Below are 19,210 nucleotides of genomic sequence, written 5' to 3'. Positions count from 1 at the left end.
AATGCAGAGTAACAGAAGTGTGGGCTTTTAAAAATATATATTTAGGTTTTATTTTTTCCTCTTTTATTTTTTGTTTTAAAGGGGTGTTTGTTGCTCAAGCCAGAAGTCTGGGCTCCTATGAGCAAGTAAATGGGCGCATTGCTCAACAGTAAAGCCCAAGCAAGGCATTATCTGAGTGTCTGCGTCTGGCTTAATAATGAATATAACGTTTCTGCCACTGGTTTGAGCCTTCCTGTTTATATTAATATTATATTAATATGATCTGCTCTCTCCCCAAAGTATCACTAACTGGCCGAACGAGGCGGGTGTGCTGAGAAATAGGATGTACCTGTGAACTCTGGTTCCTTCACCGCACGACTTGTTGGTTGAAGATGTGGTGGTTATTAAAACAAATAGTGAGATTAATGTGACCCGCTGGCTGATAAATGTTCCCGAAAGCATCGTGGTCGAATGGATAGTTGTTCAATGTGTGAAATGAAACCTCAAAGCGGCCACAAAAGCTTTTTCGTTACGTTCCAGGGGACTTACCCGGTACTAAGAGACTGGTTAATAGAACCTTCATTAAAATGTTTTTACTATGTTTTTTTATTTCTTTAAAAATTACACAATATGGTGGCATCTGCTAGCACCACCGAAGTTAAGGGCTTAGTGGTGCTTCCAGTTTTCAAGATTTACAACCGTGGGTCATTAAAATTAATTCTGGGTGGAACTTGGCCTAGAGATTCTCAGCCCCTCCGGCGAGTTTTGTTACGTAGTTGAGAGAAAAGCAACAGCAAGCAGTCCCCCAAACCAAAACCCCTCCTGAACGCTAAAGTTGTTTTTAAGTTACAGAAGCCAAAGCCTGAAACTTATAGGAAATTAATGGCTTAAGATGATTTTTTTGAAAAATGCCAGTTTAATTTAAAATTGTTTCCGTCACTGGTTTTGAGTGAAATGGGTATATTTTCCATTAGTTATAAAGTACTGCTGTGGGGTATTTTTTCTTCTTTTTTTAACAAGTCGAAACAATGGAGCTGTTTTACTTAGGAAAAGTGTAGCTCTAGTGTCTTCACCTTTGCCTTGATGTGAATGGTTGCACTGGATGATCGTAGAATCAAGGAATGGTTTTGGTTGGAAAAGCCCCTCAAGATGACCGAGTCCAACCATAACCCACTGCCCCATGTCCCTGAGAACCTCATGTCCGTCTGTCCAGCCCTCCAGGGATGGTGACTCCAGCACTGCCCTGGGCAGCCTGTTCCAGTGCCCCACAGCCTTTTGGGGAAGAAATTGTTCCCCACATCCAACCTCAACCTCCCCTGGCGCAACTTGAGGCCGTTTCCTCTGCTCCTGGCGCTTGTTCCTTCTCTGAACTCGCTCCAGCACCTCAAGGTCTGTCTTTCCATGAGGGGCCCAAAACTGCCCCCAGGTTTCAAGGCACTCCCCAGGTTTCAAGGCACTCCTCCGCAGTGCCCAGCACAGGGATGCTCACTGCCCTGGGCCTGCTGGCCACACCAGTGCTGCTACCAGCCAGGATGCTGGTGGCCTCTTGGCCACCTGGGCACACGCTGGCTCATATTAGGGCTCTTTCTTCTCTACTGTAGGAGCTGGGCGGGCTATGGGTGGCTCTGGCTGGCACTGGGACCACCGCGGCGGGTTGATTAGCACAATGGTTGAGCAAAGGGGTTGGTCACCAGCAGCAGGTGACCCAGCGGGCCTAGAAGGCCTCATCTCCTATGGTAGCACTTCTGTCCCAGACCCAGAGGCCATGCCAGCCGTACATACCACACACCCCTCTCTATGTCCCATTTCTCATTCTTCTCAGCGTGTGCTCTGAATGCGGCTTTTCTTTTAAACCGTTTTTTAAGAAACTCAAGTATTATCAAGTTATGAGTTTCATAACATGTTTCTGTGGTGGGGTGGTGGCCTGGAATATTTGGCGTTCAACGGTGAAGCCGTTATTTCAGCCGGGAGAAGGATGCTTTGGCTGGTTCGGCTGTCAGAAGCAGGGGACATCTGCAGAGACGTTAGTGACTTCTTTATGAGATTTCCTGAGCTCGGGGATGGCTGTGGTGGTCGGGAGACTGAAGCCACAGAAAGGACTGGAAGCTGAAGGAGGACGTAAATAATATCTTGTGGTTTGCATTCACCACGGGCTAAGATATAATCTGTAGAAATGCATTTCCTGCCTACAGATTTATTGAATATAGAAAGCCAGAAAAAATAACTGAGGAGGAGAAAGATACTGTCTGTAGTTTTACTTCCTCTGGCCCTCCTAAGAAGAAAAAATCTACAATGTAATGTTATTTAACACTACTTTGTTTCTTTGGCAAATGTTGTATTAAAATCATCTGCGGACTGAGCTCTTCTTTACCAAATTGCATCCTGGAACAAATTATTTGCAACAGGCTTACAAACCCATGACGAGTAGGAGATTTAACAGCGCCGCGTTACTAGTTGTACATAAAATCAGATCTCTTGCGTTCCGTCTAGGACGTGTTGAAGAGCAAGGGATTAGCAGAGGGTCCTTGTTTTTAAGCCAAAGCTTTTGCTGGAACGAGGTGCTCGATGCTTTTGTTTCACACAGGACTGTAGGGTTGCAAAGACCCTGCCACAGTCCCCTGTGTGTCACAGAGATGTCCCGCTGTCCTGTGTCCGTGGTTCCGAGTGTTTGGGGACACACAACTGCAAATCGTTCCTCCCGCCCGCGTTAAAAAAGATTTACAGTGCAAGAATTCTCAGCCTTGTAATGAGACCGTTGTGAGCTGGCGCTTGATGTGTAAAAGGCTGAAGCACAGTCCATTTACCCAAGCCGAGCGTTTATCGTAAATAAGTTAAGTGCCAACAGCTTATATTCTGTCCCATTTAATTATGTGTGTAATTTATGGGGTGGCTGGGAAGTGAGTCTTAGCGGGCATGACAAACCGTTGCGCTGTGTGAGTGGGGTCTCGTGCACCCCATCACCGAACTGCACAGAACCAGGGATCGGTTCAGAAACCTGTGGTGTTTTGTGTGTTTGTTGGGTTGTTGTTTCTTTTATTTAATACTATTTGGTGTCCTTCCTCCTAGAAAAAAGTGTTTTGGAATGCAGTTGATCTTTTCTCAGGATGAATTTTTCTTCTGTCATTTCATGTGATCGTAAAGGTCTTTTCCAACCAAAATGATGCTGTGTTTGCTGAGCTAGTCGGGTCTTGAGTAGAAGCCTCCTGATGTTTAGCATGTGCAGTAGGTTTTCCTTTCCGATCACTTCAGAAATTGCAGTTTACACATGAGGAGGAGAACCAGCAAAGCTCTCCTGTGCCCGCGGGTGCTGCTGGCTGCCCCTCAAACCATTTGCTCAATTTAGGTCTGTTTTTCAGATTTCTTTTGAAAGAAAGGGGAAGAGAGTTAAATACCAAAGCAGTCTGATGCCTCTGCTGGGCGAAGGGCTCTCAGCTCCAGAAAAACCAGCAGCAGATGAGGTTGAGGAGATGGTGGTGGTTTCATTGCTTCCTGTGGTTAGTGCCACAGTTGTTGTTAGGTAGAGGGAATCGTTATCTCCGTCATTCCCTTAAGATGACCCCATGCTTTGCTAATTGAGCTGCTTCATCTCTGTTGTAGGGTAAGGGTCTCATCTTAGAAGTCACAGAATCACAGAATGTTGGGGATTGGAAGGGACCTCGAAAGATCATCCAGTCCAATCCAGCTGAAGTTGCTCGTAATTCCGGCTTTTGAGGTGCGCGTGGGGAGAAACATTTGTGGGTTCTGTTCTTGCTCTTACCCAGATTATTTTACTTTTTAATATTTTTCTTCTCTATATTGGGAAGACTAGTTTAGAGAACGACCCACGTTACAGTCCCTGCTAGGGAAAATGTATTTTTGTATACAGCAATGAAGAGTTTTCAGTAGTTTTATGAATTTTCAGATAAACGTGCCTGTTTCTGACCTCCCAGCCGTAGAAATGTGCTTTGTCTTTGAGGGAGGTTACTCCGCGTGTGTGTCTGTGTCCTGTTTCAAACCAAACAAACAGCAAAACCAACAAACAAAACCTGAAGAGCCGAAGCACAACAGCAACGAGGAAAACTTTATTTTCCACTTTCTTCATTTGATAAAAATCTCTCCACTGCAGAATGATTTCCTTTGGGTTTGACACCACCATTTGATCTCAGTTTTTAATAATTTTGGTGGGTTTTGCTCCCAGAAGAAAACATGCTTGTGCTGTGAAGTATTCCCACTAGAAATCTGGGAAGGCTTAAAACCTCCTGTTACTCAGGGCTGAGAACTGGTTTCTTTATTAATTCCCTGCTCGACAAGCCCCATACAGTAAATCTTGCCATAACACCACGCTGTTGAAATTAATCAAGCTGATGTTTGGAAATTGTTCAAATTAGATTAAATCAAATAACACCTAGACGGGGCTCCAAACTTGGGCTGATGGAAACAGATTTTAATGTAAAAAGACAGCGATTTTTAGCTTCTTATTGGTTGATCTTCATACTCCAGATATGAGGACGCATTGCTCCCCATGCCATGGGTGGGAGGCTGCGATGGTTTCACCTCCTCCTGGGCTCAGGTGCCAAGCCCACGATGGTTTTGTGCGGACAACACATAGAAGTTCGGTGCAATATACTTGTATCTGGCTTCAGGTTTTTGTAAAAATGGATATTTTATGCAGCTGGTCCAGAGTTTTCACTTCCTGAATGAAATGCCTGTCTCTGTCCTTCATTTTTGAGATTGGATTTGCTCCTCAGAGAAATAAACCTATAGATTAAAATGGGCAAAGAGGAGAAAGTGTACGCTTGGACACAGGTCTCTTTGATACATATTTAATTTCTTCTTAATTTATCTACCCCCTAGAAGAGTCTCAGCAAAAGAATTTACAAAGTCTCCTCTGTGCGTTGCAGCTTTTCTGTGAAAGCACCAGCAGAGCTTAAATCCCATCTTGATTTGTTGTAAAAATAGATGTTACACGCAGGTACCGGTCTCTGCTAACCATTCTGTTCTCAGTAATAGTGAAAACAGCCTTTCCGCATTCTCCTCCGTGGATTAGAAGGAGTTCTTGCCATGTATGCATGTCCTTATGAAAGCCTTTATGGAGATCTCGTTGTATGCTCCCCTGATGTTTCACGCAGATGCCATCTATACGGGGTCAAAGCTCTGTGAGCAGCACAGAAAAGCTGCTTATAAGTCAGTTAAGTGAATTAACATCAAGGAGAAAAAGTCTTTTGTATAATTCGTGATTGCTGTGAATGTTTTGTGCGCATCCCAGCGTTGTGTTCATCCTTTAAGGGAACAAGCTGTTTTCTTTTTAGCCATCGGATTCTCCTTTTTCCCGGTGCCGTACGTCACCCGCAGTGATGCTGCAGCATCTCTGTGATGCTGGGAGGGCGAACGCACAGAAATCCTGCGCCAAAGGGACCAAAGCCCTTTCTCGTGCGTGTGAACGGCACAGGGAGGCTGGCGGCAGCTGCGGCTCCCGGGGCGTTAGGGAAATACGTGCGTCTGGAGCGAGACGTGGTGTGTATCAGTGTGGAAGGAGCCTGTTGACTTTTGGCTGCAGATGTTTTCTGATTCCAGCCTACTGAGAGGATGTTCGTTTGTTTTCAGATAACATCAGGAAACAGAGACCTTTGAGGCAATAAATCCATTGGAGACATCGTAGCTTAACTCTCTGATGCAAGATAGAGGGCAAAGCAGATGGAACTTCCTTGGAGTGAGATGTGCTTGGAAATAAGTTGGCTTGCTGTTGCTTTTTAGTAAAATAGGCTCGGCATTGAGATTGCAGACACTAGAGGCACGAAGCAGGTTAGTGGCAGATGTGGTAACCTGCCCTTTGCTCTCAGGTTTTCAGGTGCTAACAGCCGCTTATCACCAGTAACACTGGGTCAGCACCGTCAGGGATGTTTCTGCAGAAGCTGTTTCCGTAGCGGGGTCCCCACACTCGTGGGCAGCAGGAAGGGCCAGGACAGTCGTCACAGTCCCATCATCCTTCGTTGCATCCCGGATGGCATCATGTCCAGCGCCTGTTTGTGCTCAGATGGGGAACGATGCGAACAGGTGGAAGGTCTGTGGTGTGACGAGGACGGTGTCCAGCGGGAGGGCACAAGACACTGTGGCATCCCTGTCATCGCTTGGCATTCACCTTCTTTTTTGCCAAAATGTAGTTTACACAACCCACGTCACAGCCTCAGCATTCGGCCAAGTATCTTGATATTTTGTTAAGATAATAATAGTCCCATCGAAAGTGCTATGATGGACTGTACATTTGACAGGAGGGGAAGTTTGTTGCTTACAGAGGTTAAGTTTCATTTTAACTAGTTAAATGATTTATGGACAAATAGAATTCAGTTCTTAACCTTTGCTAGGAACAGAAATGATATCGTTGATTTCAGAGGAACAGGATCAGCTTTGCACTCTCTTTTCAAGAAAGCTCCTAGCGATTTTTTTTCCTCTGAGTTTTTTTTTTTAACATTGTGTGTTAGAACTTGGCTGCTTGAACTCGCAAAATGCTTTGGTTTAACCCAGAATCAGGCAGTGAAGAGGAGGGAGCAGCATCAATGCGATGCCATAACCTACTTACGCGTTACTTCAGGCTGTGTTTTGAAACAAAGAACTAAACCTCATCGGCTGGATCTCGTAGCTGCAGCTGCAGTGTCCGATGGGGACACGTCGGGCACTAAGAGAGAACTGTGGATCCGAAATACGTTTTAAAGGAAATCTGCTCTCTGCAAATCCAAGACAAGGAGCATTTAAGTCCCGTAGCAGGTAGTGCTGGTGTGACTGTATCTGTTTCAGGGCAGGGTGACTCCTCTCAAGGGATATATGTTGTTTGTAGATACTGAAGCTACTGATAGTAGAAGATTTTGAAGGTATTTAACTGACTGTATGGAAGGAGAAAGGAAATGTGGCTTTCTCCTCTTTTTCCCCTAAAGGAGTGCCCGGGCCAGGAATACAGTGTGTAGCCTTTCATAAACATACTCATTTACTTTTCATAACTATTATCTACTGGAAATGGTTATATTTCATTCCAGAGAGCAGGAGTGAGGGGTGAACTTTCTGGCGGTCTCACTTAGGCAGTGTGTTTGGAGAACTGCTTTAGGCTGAATTTTGTCTTGGCCCCAGTATTTCCTAGTTTATCTGGGGGGCTAACAGATTATACGTAACCAGTTAATGGATTTCTGTGGCTGGAGGTGATGGGCTTTCGTTTGCCAGCCCTGACAACAGCCTGGCCCGCAGCAGGTGATGGAAACAGCCGTGGCGTTCCATGGGTTCTCCCTCTGTTCTGTCCATGCACATCGGCTTGTTCTCTCCTATCTGTAGTACCCAATCCCTTTAAGTTCATCCCCCACAATTTATTGCCGTAGGTGCCTTGATCCTGTAATGGCAAAAGTAAATTTACAAGAAATCAGACAATATAAGAGTTTTCAGCAAAGTCCGTGCACGGGTATTTTTCTTTGTGCGGCGAGAAGACGGGCCATGGTCTGAAAATATGCAGATAAGCCAATTGCAGCCAAAACCAGCGTCAGGGACTCTTTGCTGATTCCTCCATACGGTCGCTGTTTGGAGAGAGGCAGAAGCAGTGTTTGGGCGTCAGGTTTTCGTGTGGCTGAAGGTGGAGAAGCTCTGACCTGAAAGAACAGGGTCCTTCGTGGAACTGTAGCAAACTTCCACGATGTTGAAAAGGTCTTATTAGGAAATCTCGTTCATCCTCTTGCCGACTGCGATTCTGTTCCTGAATTGTATTCTCTGGAGCTTTTAGTGTGGTTTTTAAATGAGTCAAGTGATGAGACTTCAGTATTTCCCTTGGAAAGAAAACAAAAGCGATCCCACAGGGAAGAAGGGCCAGTTTCCACTTAGGATGAGCCTTCTAGGAGGTGTTTTAATTTACAGCTTTAATCGGAGATGTACACCACGCTTCTTATTCCTCTCTTATTGTGATTTTGTTTGTTTGTTTGTTTTTCCCATCTAGGTTTGATGATTCCGGTGTTTTGCGTGGTGGAGCAGTCGGACGCCTCTCTTGAGTACGACAGCCGGGAGGAGCACGCTGAGTTCGTTCTGGTTCGCAAAGATGTGCTCTTTAGCCAGCTGGTGGAGACAGCGCTCCTGGCTCTGGGGTATTCCCACAGCTCTGCGGCTCAGGCACAAGGTATGCGCTGAAGTTCTGTTCTTCCCCCCCTGCGCTGGCAGCAGGCAGCACCTCAGGTTGCTCCATGTAAGGAGAAAGCAAGGTGGCAAATCTTGGAAGCGGTTCTATCGGTTGCGTTGATCGCTTAATCTTAAGCGGTATGTACACAAGCCCTGCCTTGTTAGTCTGCCCCACAAAGCTGGGTCTGGCTGAAGCGGGAAACGTGGCGGTAACGATGAGCAACGTGTTGGGGACACGTCTGCTCTGCACCACGGCGCTGCTTCGAGGAGCTTGGGGAGGGCTGAGTGGAACTTGGGTGTTTACGGCTGTCTGCTGTTCCGCTTGGTATCAGGGCCATTTGGAACAGTATACTGTAGTCTTTCATCTTTAAAATTATACATTTTTATGTAGTGGTTCTATCTATACACACTCTCTTTGTGGCCAGTAGTTGTAGTGCTAAACGTGCAGGCTGATTGCTCTGCTCTCGCTTAGCTACTCTCTTGCTGCAAAGCCCGTTGTAAGGCTCTACAGCCCCTTCCCCTTCGAGCTGATTCTCCAGTAGCAGGGATATCTTAAAATAAACAAAGCTTTCCTCTCTCTACCCAAAATATCAGCTTTAAAAAAAAAAAAGGCAGAAAACCCACTAAAATTATAATCTTAAGGGAAATGGGCAGGAGGTGGTGGGCTGGGAAAAATCTTTCCAGAATGAACTTTGCATTTCAAGAGGATTTTTTTTTTTGTACTAAACAGGTTATTTCAGTGCTTTTTCTCTTGGATTAGAAGCCTCTAAGTTTCATTTTCATCTGCACGTCATCAATAAAACCTGTGCACATTTCGAGTAGTTCAGTAGAAGCTTTGCCTGGGGATTTGGATTTGGATTCTATGTGCAGGTTTCAGTTATTTTGTCGAGCTGGGTGTTGGAGCGTGCGACCAGAGGGAGCTCGGGGGGTGAATCCAGGAGTTCCAGGCAGCGGTTCATTTGTATGAACTCCTTTCCAAGCAGGGTGATAATGATTCATTTCCTCGGCCAGCCTCTGCTCTGGGAGAGAGGCTCAGGTTCTGCACACACACGCTGCTGCACATGTGTTTATTTACACAACACGGTACTAAAAGCACGTCGAGGAGGTAGTTGTTTTGTTTTTTAATATGAGACGCTTTGTGTCATTTTAGGGACGCTTTTTTTCTGACTGTAAAATGTCAGCGCATCGCAGTGTTTCCCTCCCGGTGAGCCGGCTCCCTGTTTGACAGCGCTATCCATCTCAGTTAACGCGGCTGCTCAACGCGTTGCGAGCTCGCATGTGGAACACGCCGTGTTCGGCGGCCAAGATTTCATTCTTGGCACTTAGGAAAGGGAGCGGGCTTTGCGAGAAACCTGCTCCAAGGAGGCACAGCGCTCGGTGCAGTGATCCACGCTGGCCGAGCGTCTCACGGGGGGCACTTTGTGCGGCGTCTCCGCAGTGAGGACAGGAGGAGGAGAGCACATTGACTCACTGAGGAAATGAGTCACCAAGTGGTGGGGGGGTGACCACAGGAGCTGAACCACAGGCTCCGACAGGGAGCAGGGTCCCACACTCGCAATGTGCTGCCCAAGTAGCTCCTCTAGAAAATTAAAGTTGCATCTCTAATTGTTGTGATTCGTCTAAAAGGAAAGACTTTGGTGTTTTTAAGGCGGCGATTTCCTTCCGCTAGAAAACGTTAGATGTGTTAATACTTAGAAACAACAGAAGCTGCCTTCAAGATCCATCAGCTAACAGGTCTCTCACTTGGTCAGTTTATTTACTTCACGCTGGAGGACCAGCTCTCCAAAGTCTTTTGTCCATCCTGGGCAGACACTGCAGGTCACGCTGGTTTTAAGATCTGAAGCTGAAGTATGCGGCGTGTTGTGTAGTATATTGTTTCTGTGCTCGCTGCGAGATGAGGTACAGGCGGAGACAGGGTGCTAATACGTGGCTGAGATTTAGTTTAATGAGAAAATGTAGAGAATATTGGGCTGTAATCTGTCAACTAGGATTGACAGAACCATGCTGCTAAATTGTCGATGTAAGGACTGATTTGGGAACGCAATTTTCTGGTATTAAAAAGAGGAAAACAAATAAAGCTATTTACTTTATTCATTCTGGTTGTAGGAAAAGTCCACTTCTGTTCTAGCGCTGGGGTTTGATTTCATTTAGCAATATACCTTGATAAACAGGCGCTTAGTTCTCCTTTATGCTTCCTGCTCAGCTGGATTACAGGGACTGCATGAGAAGCTGAAGATCCTCAGGTGCGTTTTTGGGAATGGTAGAGCTTTAGCATGCTGTGAGGGGCGCTGGCACGGGCAGCTGTCCCGGCTGCCCAAGGAGGTGACGCTGTGGCCGAATATGAACATTTTGTCACTGGTGGGGAGAGCAGAGACTTTCCCTGCCCTCGTGAAACTTGCCTTTTCTGACAGGAGCTGTGAGAAGTTTTCTGGAACAGCACGGGAATTCGTTAGCAGCTTGGCACCGGGCTGTGAAAGCTGCTGGTGTGAATGGCAACAAAGGTTTCATAAACATTGATGTATTTTTCTTTCATCGCTTGAGTCTACACCTGACACTAGGGAACCTGCTACATGTGCTTTCCAGAGAGGAAGAGAGTCGTGTTTTAAAGAGGCACCTGTGCTATGTGTAGTTTAATAACATTTATGTGCCCTGATGCAATTTTTTAAAAAATTATTATTGGTTTGGGGTTTTTTTGCTGGGTGGGTTATTCTAACTGAGCTGTGCAAGAGAAGGGAACTACATACAGTCTATAGTGCTGAGTGCTGGGACCAAAGTAGTGTGAAAGTAGCTGCAACCTGGAGTGTCTTGTGTGCAATCCTGCTGCTTTGGTACCTGCTCTCCTGAGTGTCCAGTGGGGAAACTGAGGCACGAACACAGACGGGCTCTCCTCTGGGTCCATGGTGTGGGACAGAACCCCAACCCAAGTGAGTTCATCTCCCCCAGGGGTCTAAATATGTGAGCTCAGCTCTTTCTCTGCTTTTAATTGAAGGCTTCTTGCATTTACTACCTGCATTTAAATAATATTGATATTATTATTATTATAACCACGCATACAAATATTGAAGGGTGTAAGAACCGCTGAGGAATGGCTTTACCTTAGTTGTCCAAGACCATAGTGCTCTGGGGCAACTGGAAGGACCTGAACAGGTGATGAGTAGGGAAAGAACCTCCGAAATGTTCTTATCTGTGTGTCTCCAGGACCACAACAGCTTCCAGTTGAATGTCAGCTAACGACAGAACGTACCAGCTGGGGGCTGTATTGAACATGCGCGGGGTGGGTTGATGTTTTTTTATCAAGAAAGGTGCAGTAGAAGTGCAGTGAAACCCTGCTGGGCTGTGTGTGATGTGTCCAGCTGAGTTGGATGCAGCCAGGAAGACCAGATATGTTATTTTTAAAGGCAGCAGTGTGGGAAAAATGAGAGGAAGCCTGGGTTCAGGTTATAATAACGCACAGTGAATTACAAGGGTGCTAAAATGTACAATCACGGAATCACAGCATCCCAGGATATCAGGGGTTGGAAGGGACCTGGAAAGCTCATCCAGTGCAATCCCCCCATGGAGCAGGAACACCCAGATGAGGTTACACAGGAAGGTGTCCAGGCGGGTTGGAATGTCTGCAGAGAAGGAGACTCCACAACCTCCCTGGGCAGCCTGGGCCAGGCTCTGCCACCCTCACCGGGAACGAGTTTCTTCTCAGATTTAAGTGGAACCTCTTGTGTTCCAGTTTGAACACATTGCCCCTTGTCCTACCATTGGTTGCCACCGAGAAGAGCCTGGCTCCATCCTCCTGACACTCACCCTTTATATCTGTAAGCATTAATAAGGTCACCCCTCAGTCTCCTCTTGTCCAGCTCCAGAGCCCCAGCTCCCTCAGCCTTTCCTCACACGGGAGATGCTCCACTCCCTTCAGCATCTTGGTGGCTGCGCTGGACTCTCTCCAGCAGTTCCCTGTCCTGCTGGAACTGAGGGGCCACAACTGGACACAATATTCCAGGTGTGGTCTCCCCAGGGCAGAGCAGAGGGGCAGGAGAACCTCTCTGACCTACTGACCACCCCCTTCTAATCCACCCCAGGTACCATTGGCCTTCCTGGCCACAAGGGCCCAGTGCTGGCTCATGGTCACCCTGCTGTCCCCAGGACCCCCAGGTCCCTTTCCCCAACGTTGCTCTCTAGTAGGTCATTCCCCAATCTTCTGACTCCTCAGCCAAGTGCCCAGTGGAATTTGTGTGTCCAACTATTATACTGGCTTTAATGAATAAGGGAGGGACCGGTGGTATAATGACTTAAATAACGAGACAGTACAGCGATCAACAAACTAAACGTTGTGTTGTTTCATGGCCCTGTCACTGTTTGCAGCTCCTGCTTTTTCATTTGGTCTGTCCAGAGACAGCAGAGCGGTCTCACCTAACATTGTCCTCAGTCCCTGGTGAGCCGCTGTATTTCTCTCAGCACTTTTTAGGGGCAGACTGCTCTTTCTTCTCTGCAGTTTTGCAGGTGAAATGGCCAAAAGCCCCAATGGCATAATTTAGCAGCAGTAAGTGTGAGGGTGCCGCTCCGGTGGACATCTTGTGGTAAACTCTAACGTGCAAAGTCTGGGGTTGCTGAGCGGGCTGGATTTCTTGCATCCAGATCAAAGTTTTCCTCGTAAAAGCTGCTCCTTCTTAAACTGGACATTGTTTGTCTTGTAGTCTTTGCTTTTCTCCCTGATGTTTGAAGAAAGTGACTGAGTACTTCTTCAGATATTTATTTCCCTCCCCAGACACAGACATTTACCAGCAAATCACTGTTTTGTCTACCCTGCAAAACTTCATGACAATTGTAAGTGAAACTCAATTACAGGAACCGTGAGAGAAAGTCAGAATTTAATGAGAATGCTGGAAACCTCTTCCTCCTTTGTTTTGTTTTGATAGGCACTTCGTTGCATAATGGACACAGGGTTTGAAAGACACTGCTGTTAAAGGTTCAGCATCTCACACTATTTCAATTAAAGCCCCAGAGTTCTCTTTAAACATTGCTTGGAACTCTTAAGAAATCTTATGTGAAAAATAAGAGGTAGGGATTGAGGCTGCTTGTATTTGTAGGGTCTACTCAAATCAGTGTGGGGTTTTTTTTTGAAAATATGACATATAAGGATATGTTAGGATGTTGTATTTATATATACATAAGTAGGAATATATTTTTACTTTGTTTTACATATAAATACCTATATTTATAATTTAGAATATAAATACACTTATATTTTATACATATGCACACGTACAGACATATATAAACCGATACTATATATGTGTATGGAAACCAAAGATCAAAATGTAATTAATAAACCCACCCTTCAGGTTCCTTGTCCCCCTCATTCTCCATCTGCAGGGTTATTTTAACTAACCTCACAATCCCAACAGCGCGAACTCCAGTGAACATGGGATTCTTTGGGAAGCTCCCTGGGAAAGTCTGGAACTTCTAACCAGGGATTGGGAAGCGTTTCTCTTGGTTCTTTTTTCCCCGCCAGCCCCCCTGTACTGCTGTGTGTAAAAGTTGCCACGTGGTGTTGGCTTTCTGATCCCGATGTATCATTTACAGGATTCTTGTGATGGAACAAAACCTTCTGCAAATAATAATCTGTTTTGTCTAGATGGCAAACACCTGGGTAGTATAAGTAAATGGGTAATTTATTAGTGTTTGAACAGCTTAAAGCAGGGTAAGCAAAGGGAACCCTGAGCAGTCTTTTCCACCCAAAATGACTCCATGATTCTGTGTTTTGGCGATGGCTCCAGGGACTCTGCTGGACTCATTGCGGTGGCGCGTGTCATTTATTTGCTCCAGGATCACGATGGATCCAACTGGGACTGTGCTCTGGGTAGGAATCGTTAAACCTTTTGTTCTTCTCTCTCCCACTTTGGTTCTGAGACACACCAAAGTGCTGAGACCATCCCAGCCCCTTGGTGAGCGCTGTGTTCTGCAGCACTTGCACCCATGTCACGCTGGTTGTAAAGAGGTGACGCTGCAGGACACAAGTTCCTTCAAGCTTCACGCTCTTCCAGGAAAGATTCTCATATTCTGCTGGTTTTGTAAACCAATGAGGAAATGCTGGGAACATTGAGCTTTTTTGTGTGTGTCACAGCAACCCTTATGGTAGTTTGGGGTAAAATAAAAGTCAAGTTCACTTCAAAAGGCCTGTGTGTACTCAATTAAAAACTTAGACCGGCATATAATAAATTCTAATTTTTCTTGGCCCTCTTCCCAACCTCACAGCTAAGCCCATGAGCCACTGGTATCTTTGAGGAAAATCGGGAAACGGTCTTTATTAATTTAAATTTGAAGCAAAATGTTGTTTTCTACAATGAGTCTGGGAATGAAGCAGTCCTGTACTGGAAAATGGGAGTGAATGAGGTTAGGCTTCCCTGTCCAGAGCAGGAGGATGTGGTGCAGTTAGCAGCTGTGAGCTGGCAGGGTGCGAGGAGAACCAGGGGTGCGGAACACCCCTGGCTTTTACTTTCTTTCCTCCTCTTCTCCTCCTCCTCGCAGAATCACAGAATTGACTGGGTTGGAAAAGACCTCAGAGATCATCCAGTCCAACCCTTGGTCCAACTCCAGTCCATTGACTAGATCAGGGCACTAAGTGCCATGTCCAATCTCAGTTTAAAAACCTCCAGGGCCAGTAAGTCCAGCACCTCCCTGGGCAGCCATTCCAATGCCTGACCACTCTCTCTGCAAAGAATTGCTTTCTAATCTCAGCCTAAATTTCCCCTGGCAGAGTTTAAGCCCATGCCCCCTTGTCCTATTGCTGACTGCCTGGGAGAAGAGACCAATCCCCACCTGGCTAGAACTTCCCTTCAGGTAGTTATAGAGAGTGCTGAGCTCACCTCTAAGCCTCCTCTTCCCCAGACTAAACAAGCCCAGCTCCCTCAGCCTCTCCCCATAGGGCTTGTGTTCTCTTTCTCCCCTTCTTCTCTTCTCCCCTTCTTCTCTTCTCCCCTTCTTCTCTTCTCCCCTTCTTCTCTTCTCCCCTTCTTCTCTTCTCCCCTTCTTCTCTTCTCCCCTTCTTCTCTTCTCCCCTTCTTCTCTTCTCCCCTTCTTCTCTTCTCCCCTTCTTCTCTTCTCCCCTTCTTCTCTTCTCCCCTTCTTCTCTTCTCCCCTTTCTCCCTTTATTTTTCTTTCCTCTCTCCTTCTTTTCCCCTTTTTTCTTCTTTCTTTCTTTCTTTTTCTTTTTCCTTCCCCCCATCCCTCCCCTCTTCTTTTCCCTCTTTTCCTTCAGACATTCCTGTCCACTGGGAGCAGCAGCATTTTAACCCCGTGGGCCTTTTGTCCTGTCTGTCCCCCCTGCAGTGACACAGAACTGAGCCCCCCGGCACCCAGCAGGGATGGGGCTGGTCCCATGGGGGGCACATCCCATGGGGGCTGCAGGCTGTGAAGTGGCTCCATTTGCAGAGCGGACAAGGACGAGCCAAAGACCCTGTGTTAGTGACTTCCCTCCATCTTCCTTTTGGCAGGTGATTTATCCAGGCAACTTTAAAAAAATCTGTTTATACAGGTGTGATTTATATTAAAAAAATCACAGCATCAGGTTGAACGAGATTTTGGGGTATTTTTCACTAGGTATTTATGGGTGATTTGACTTTCAGCTTTATTCCAACAGAAGAGTAATTCCTCTCGGATGAAGTAGCTGTCAATGAACCAGTAAAGCTGTAGTAGCCCTGGGCTCTGTGTTTTATTCCATTTTCACTCCTCAGATGCGTGTGCGACATCTTTTGATTTCACCTGCCGGTCTCCACAGTCACCAGCGAAGAGTTAAACCCGAAGAGGCGAGGGAGGAGAAGGCCCGTGCCAGTCAGGATTCTTAGCTAAATTGCTTTCATACTTTGTTTTTATAATATATTTGCTGCTTAGCCACATTTTGGCCTTTTTCCTCTCGCTAACAACAGTCGTTCTGTGGGGTAGCCAGGAGATAGTTCCGACTTTCCCAGTGACATCTCCGTGCTGAAGACGTCCCTGGGCATCGGGCACCTTCACAGCTTGTCTGCCTTTCTGAGGAGGGTTTTTTTGGCACCTTCTATGAGATGGTGGTGTTGAAGCTCTAGATAATACTCAATGTAGATAATACTCCATCTTTTCTGGAGCCTGGGAGATGTTCGGGCAGATTCGCGCAGGAATCGGCAGGAGCAAATGGGCATTGAATGTTTCCAACGGCACTATTTATGTATCCATGTATGTGAATAGCACCAATTACATCTTTTTAAATGTTGAGGATGGATCTAAAAACTACATGAATTATGAACATAAAACTTCCTGTGGCTTTCTTGTGGAGTTTTTAAATAGAGGGCTACGCAGCTAGTTTGGTTTCTTTTCCTTTCCCGATATCTGCTAAAAGAGCATAGCAACACCGCGCATTTGCATTTGCTGATGACTACAAATCCCCCCTACCATTAATGTGTATGTGAAATTGAGAAGCTAATTAAAAGGTTAACAGCATGTACAGTACTTTACCCAAAAGGCATGTGTTAATTTGTTAAAACACTAAAGTTTTTTATGCTGTCTTTTTTGACACTACCAAAATATTTTCAGTGGAACTGGTTGAACCTGGTCTCTTTATTATAAATTCTTTGCAGAGCAAGATGACTTAATTTCATATCTAATTGCATAAGGAGTGATAAATTATGTTTCTGAAGAGACCTATGACACTAAAGCGCAGAATGAACAGTTAAAACTGATTTGTTCTAGTACAAATGAAGATACATGGCAGTAGTTTTATTACAGACACCATTTGTTTGGGTTGAGTGTCTGAATATTTTAGAATAAGATAGCGAGTGCTCTTTGTGGAGCGGTTGTTCTAGCAATGAGTCTTCAGGTGCTTTGCAACTAATTGCCACAAAACAAAGCAACCCAAATCAACGCAAACCAGCACAAACAAAACCCGCTGCAGAAAGGGATCATCTGTTCCAAGGAAATACTCTGTGTTCATAGATGCACCCCAAACCTTTGTTTTCTCTGGAATTTTATTCCGCTGTTGAAACTTTAAAATGGTTTGTTGTAAATCTACCATTTTGTACTGAACTGTGTCACTGCTGGTGCTGAGGCTGTTACTGGATGTCTGCTTAACCAGATCAGATTAAACCTTATTGCATTATTTAGTGCAAGTATAGTACTTATCAAGGGCCAAATTAATATCCTACTGACCTTCTGAGGTTTGAATTAATAAATTTATCACAAGGATTAGTTTGGTGCTGTATAATAGAGACATTCTTTTATTTATCCAGAAGTACTTTTGTGATGAAGTTTACTGATACAAAGCTGCTCCCGTTAAGCTGATTGTTATTCCCAGACACCAACCAACCGATGCCAAATTGTCTGAATCCCAACCCACGTGTGCAACTATGAATTCTTCTAGAAGGGGCCGAAAGCATCGTACTGCACTTCATAAAGGCAAGGAGGAAAGAAATGGAATAACTTTTAGCTAGAGAGCTGCCATGGTCTGATTTGAGCGACACAGGATCAAAACTGCAGCATTTCTGGTGCAACACGGATTGCACTGTTAAACATTTGTACCTAATAATCCAAAATTATTTCAATAACAAGGTTAAGGAATATTTTCATTACCGTAAAACCAGGAGATTTGTTTCTCCTCGTTTTTCCATAGCTCTGGGGCCCAGTTTGTGTTCCACAGGGACATCCCAGAAGGAGGGACCAAAATTGCCATCAAACCTCTTCAAGGCTTCTCCTGAAGCCTCTTGCGTTCATCTGTTTCACTTGCACATATACTCTGGTTTTGCATGTAAGTGTGACGGAGATGGAGAAATCCGAAAAAAACCCAGTATCTTGATATTTTTTAAAAAATCCAGAATTAGGAGGAGATAAATTTATGTAGCCTTTGCCCCGTAATGATGTGGAAAGACCCGACGCAAAGCCATAAGGCTTTTTTCACAGATTCAGTTGGCTGGAAGTTGTGCAATGCTGTTTAAACAGAATGACTTCTAACAGATAGCAAAAAAATAATATATATTTTTAAATTTTTGTTTAAAATCATGTTTTCACCAAGGATTCCATGATGGCAGCGCTGACTCCCGTGCAATTAATAGGCACCACGTATTTCGTTGTCTTTTCCAAAACCTGTGGTTATTCTCCCAGAGCAGTCGCAAGGTGCAGTTTGTGGCTTTGGCAGGAAGAAAGGTGGAATCTATTGGAATTTTGGTGCGGATGGGTAGCCTGTTAGGTTTCAGCCACTTCCCTGCAGACGGGAGTTGCTGATCCTGGTTTCAAACACCCGCTCAATGTCTTTTAGGTCCAGCTGGTTGTGTGATGTGGTATTTAGGGGGAAGATGATGCTGTTTAATGCAAGGAGTGATGAGTTTAAAGGTGGAAACAAGCAAACAAAAAATCCCTTATTTCTGTGCTTGCTGCATGAAGTCTTTTCTATAATATTTATAGAAAAAAGGCTACGTTTGTGTTGGTTTCAAACACAACCTCCTGTGGCCCTTTCCTTATTTCTGAGCCTTTGGGGGACAGGGAAATGAGAGAACTCGGTATTAGAATTCAGTAGCAGGTTTAAATGAAGCAGAAACCTCAGTGTGTTATAAACTTGTAAGGCTATATATACACTATGGCATGTGGCTGGACCATAGTCATGCTCAGCAAACCACTGAATATTTAAGGAGTGTTCATATGTTTCCTAATTCTTCCCAGAAATAAAGAGGATTTCAGTACTGAGTAATATCTTATTATCCCATTCCTACTATCGGCAGCAAAGCAATTTGAGCTTGTAAAAATAGCAGATTAGATGATACAGAATCTGAAATCATCCACCACAATGAGTTCATAACTCAGGGTGCTGGAGCTTCAATGAGGAATTCTTTATCGGCAAACCAAGGTGTGTTCTAAGTTACAGCAGTGAAATGCTTCCCAAATCACTGGAGCTTTGGATTTCCACTGGTGCAGCTGAGGGCAGAGGCTGAAATATGTTTTTCATTTCCAGATGTATCTCAAGCAACATTTCAAACTTGTTTTATAAGAAGAAGTAAGCAATGAGTTGGGAGGCAGGTTGGGACACAGGTAACCCAGCTTCAGGTATGTTTAGCTGTAGGATCAGTAACTGTTCTTGGCTGTTTGCAAAGAGCTAGTT

At 45.2% G+C, this 19,210-nt stretch overlaps 1 protein-coding gene across 4 annotated transcripts in view; it reads left to right on the top strand.

The window, feature by feature from the left end:
- Window positions 1–19,210, top strand: part of SATB2 (SATB homeobox 2) — a 168,417-nt gene that overhangs the window by 69,621 nt on the left and 79,586 nt on the right. For all 4 annotated transcript variants that reach the window (XM_065069483.1, XM_065069484.1, XM_065069486.1 and 1 more), the window contains one exon: window positions 7,925–8,101. In XM_065069483.1, coding sequence (XP_064925555.1) covers window positions 7,925–8,101 — 177 coding nt within the window. The remainder of the gene's footprint in view (window positions 1–7,924; window positions 8,102–19,210) is intronic.

Source organism: Columba livia, chromosome 7 (genome assembly GCF_036013475.1).
Source record: "Columba livia isolate bColLiv1 breed racing homer chromosome 7, bColLiv1.pat.W.v2, whole genome shotgun sequence".
Lineage (NCBI taxonomy): Eukaryota > Metazoa > Chordata > Aves > Columbiformes > Columbidae > Columba > Columba livia.
This window is presented reverse-complemented; position numbering and strand designations above follow the sequence as displayed.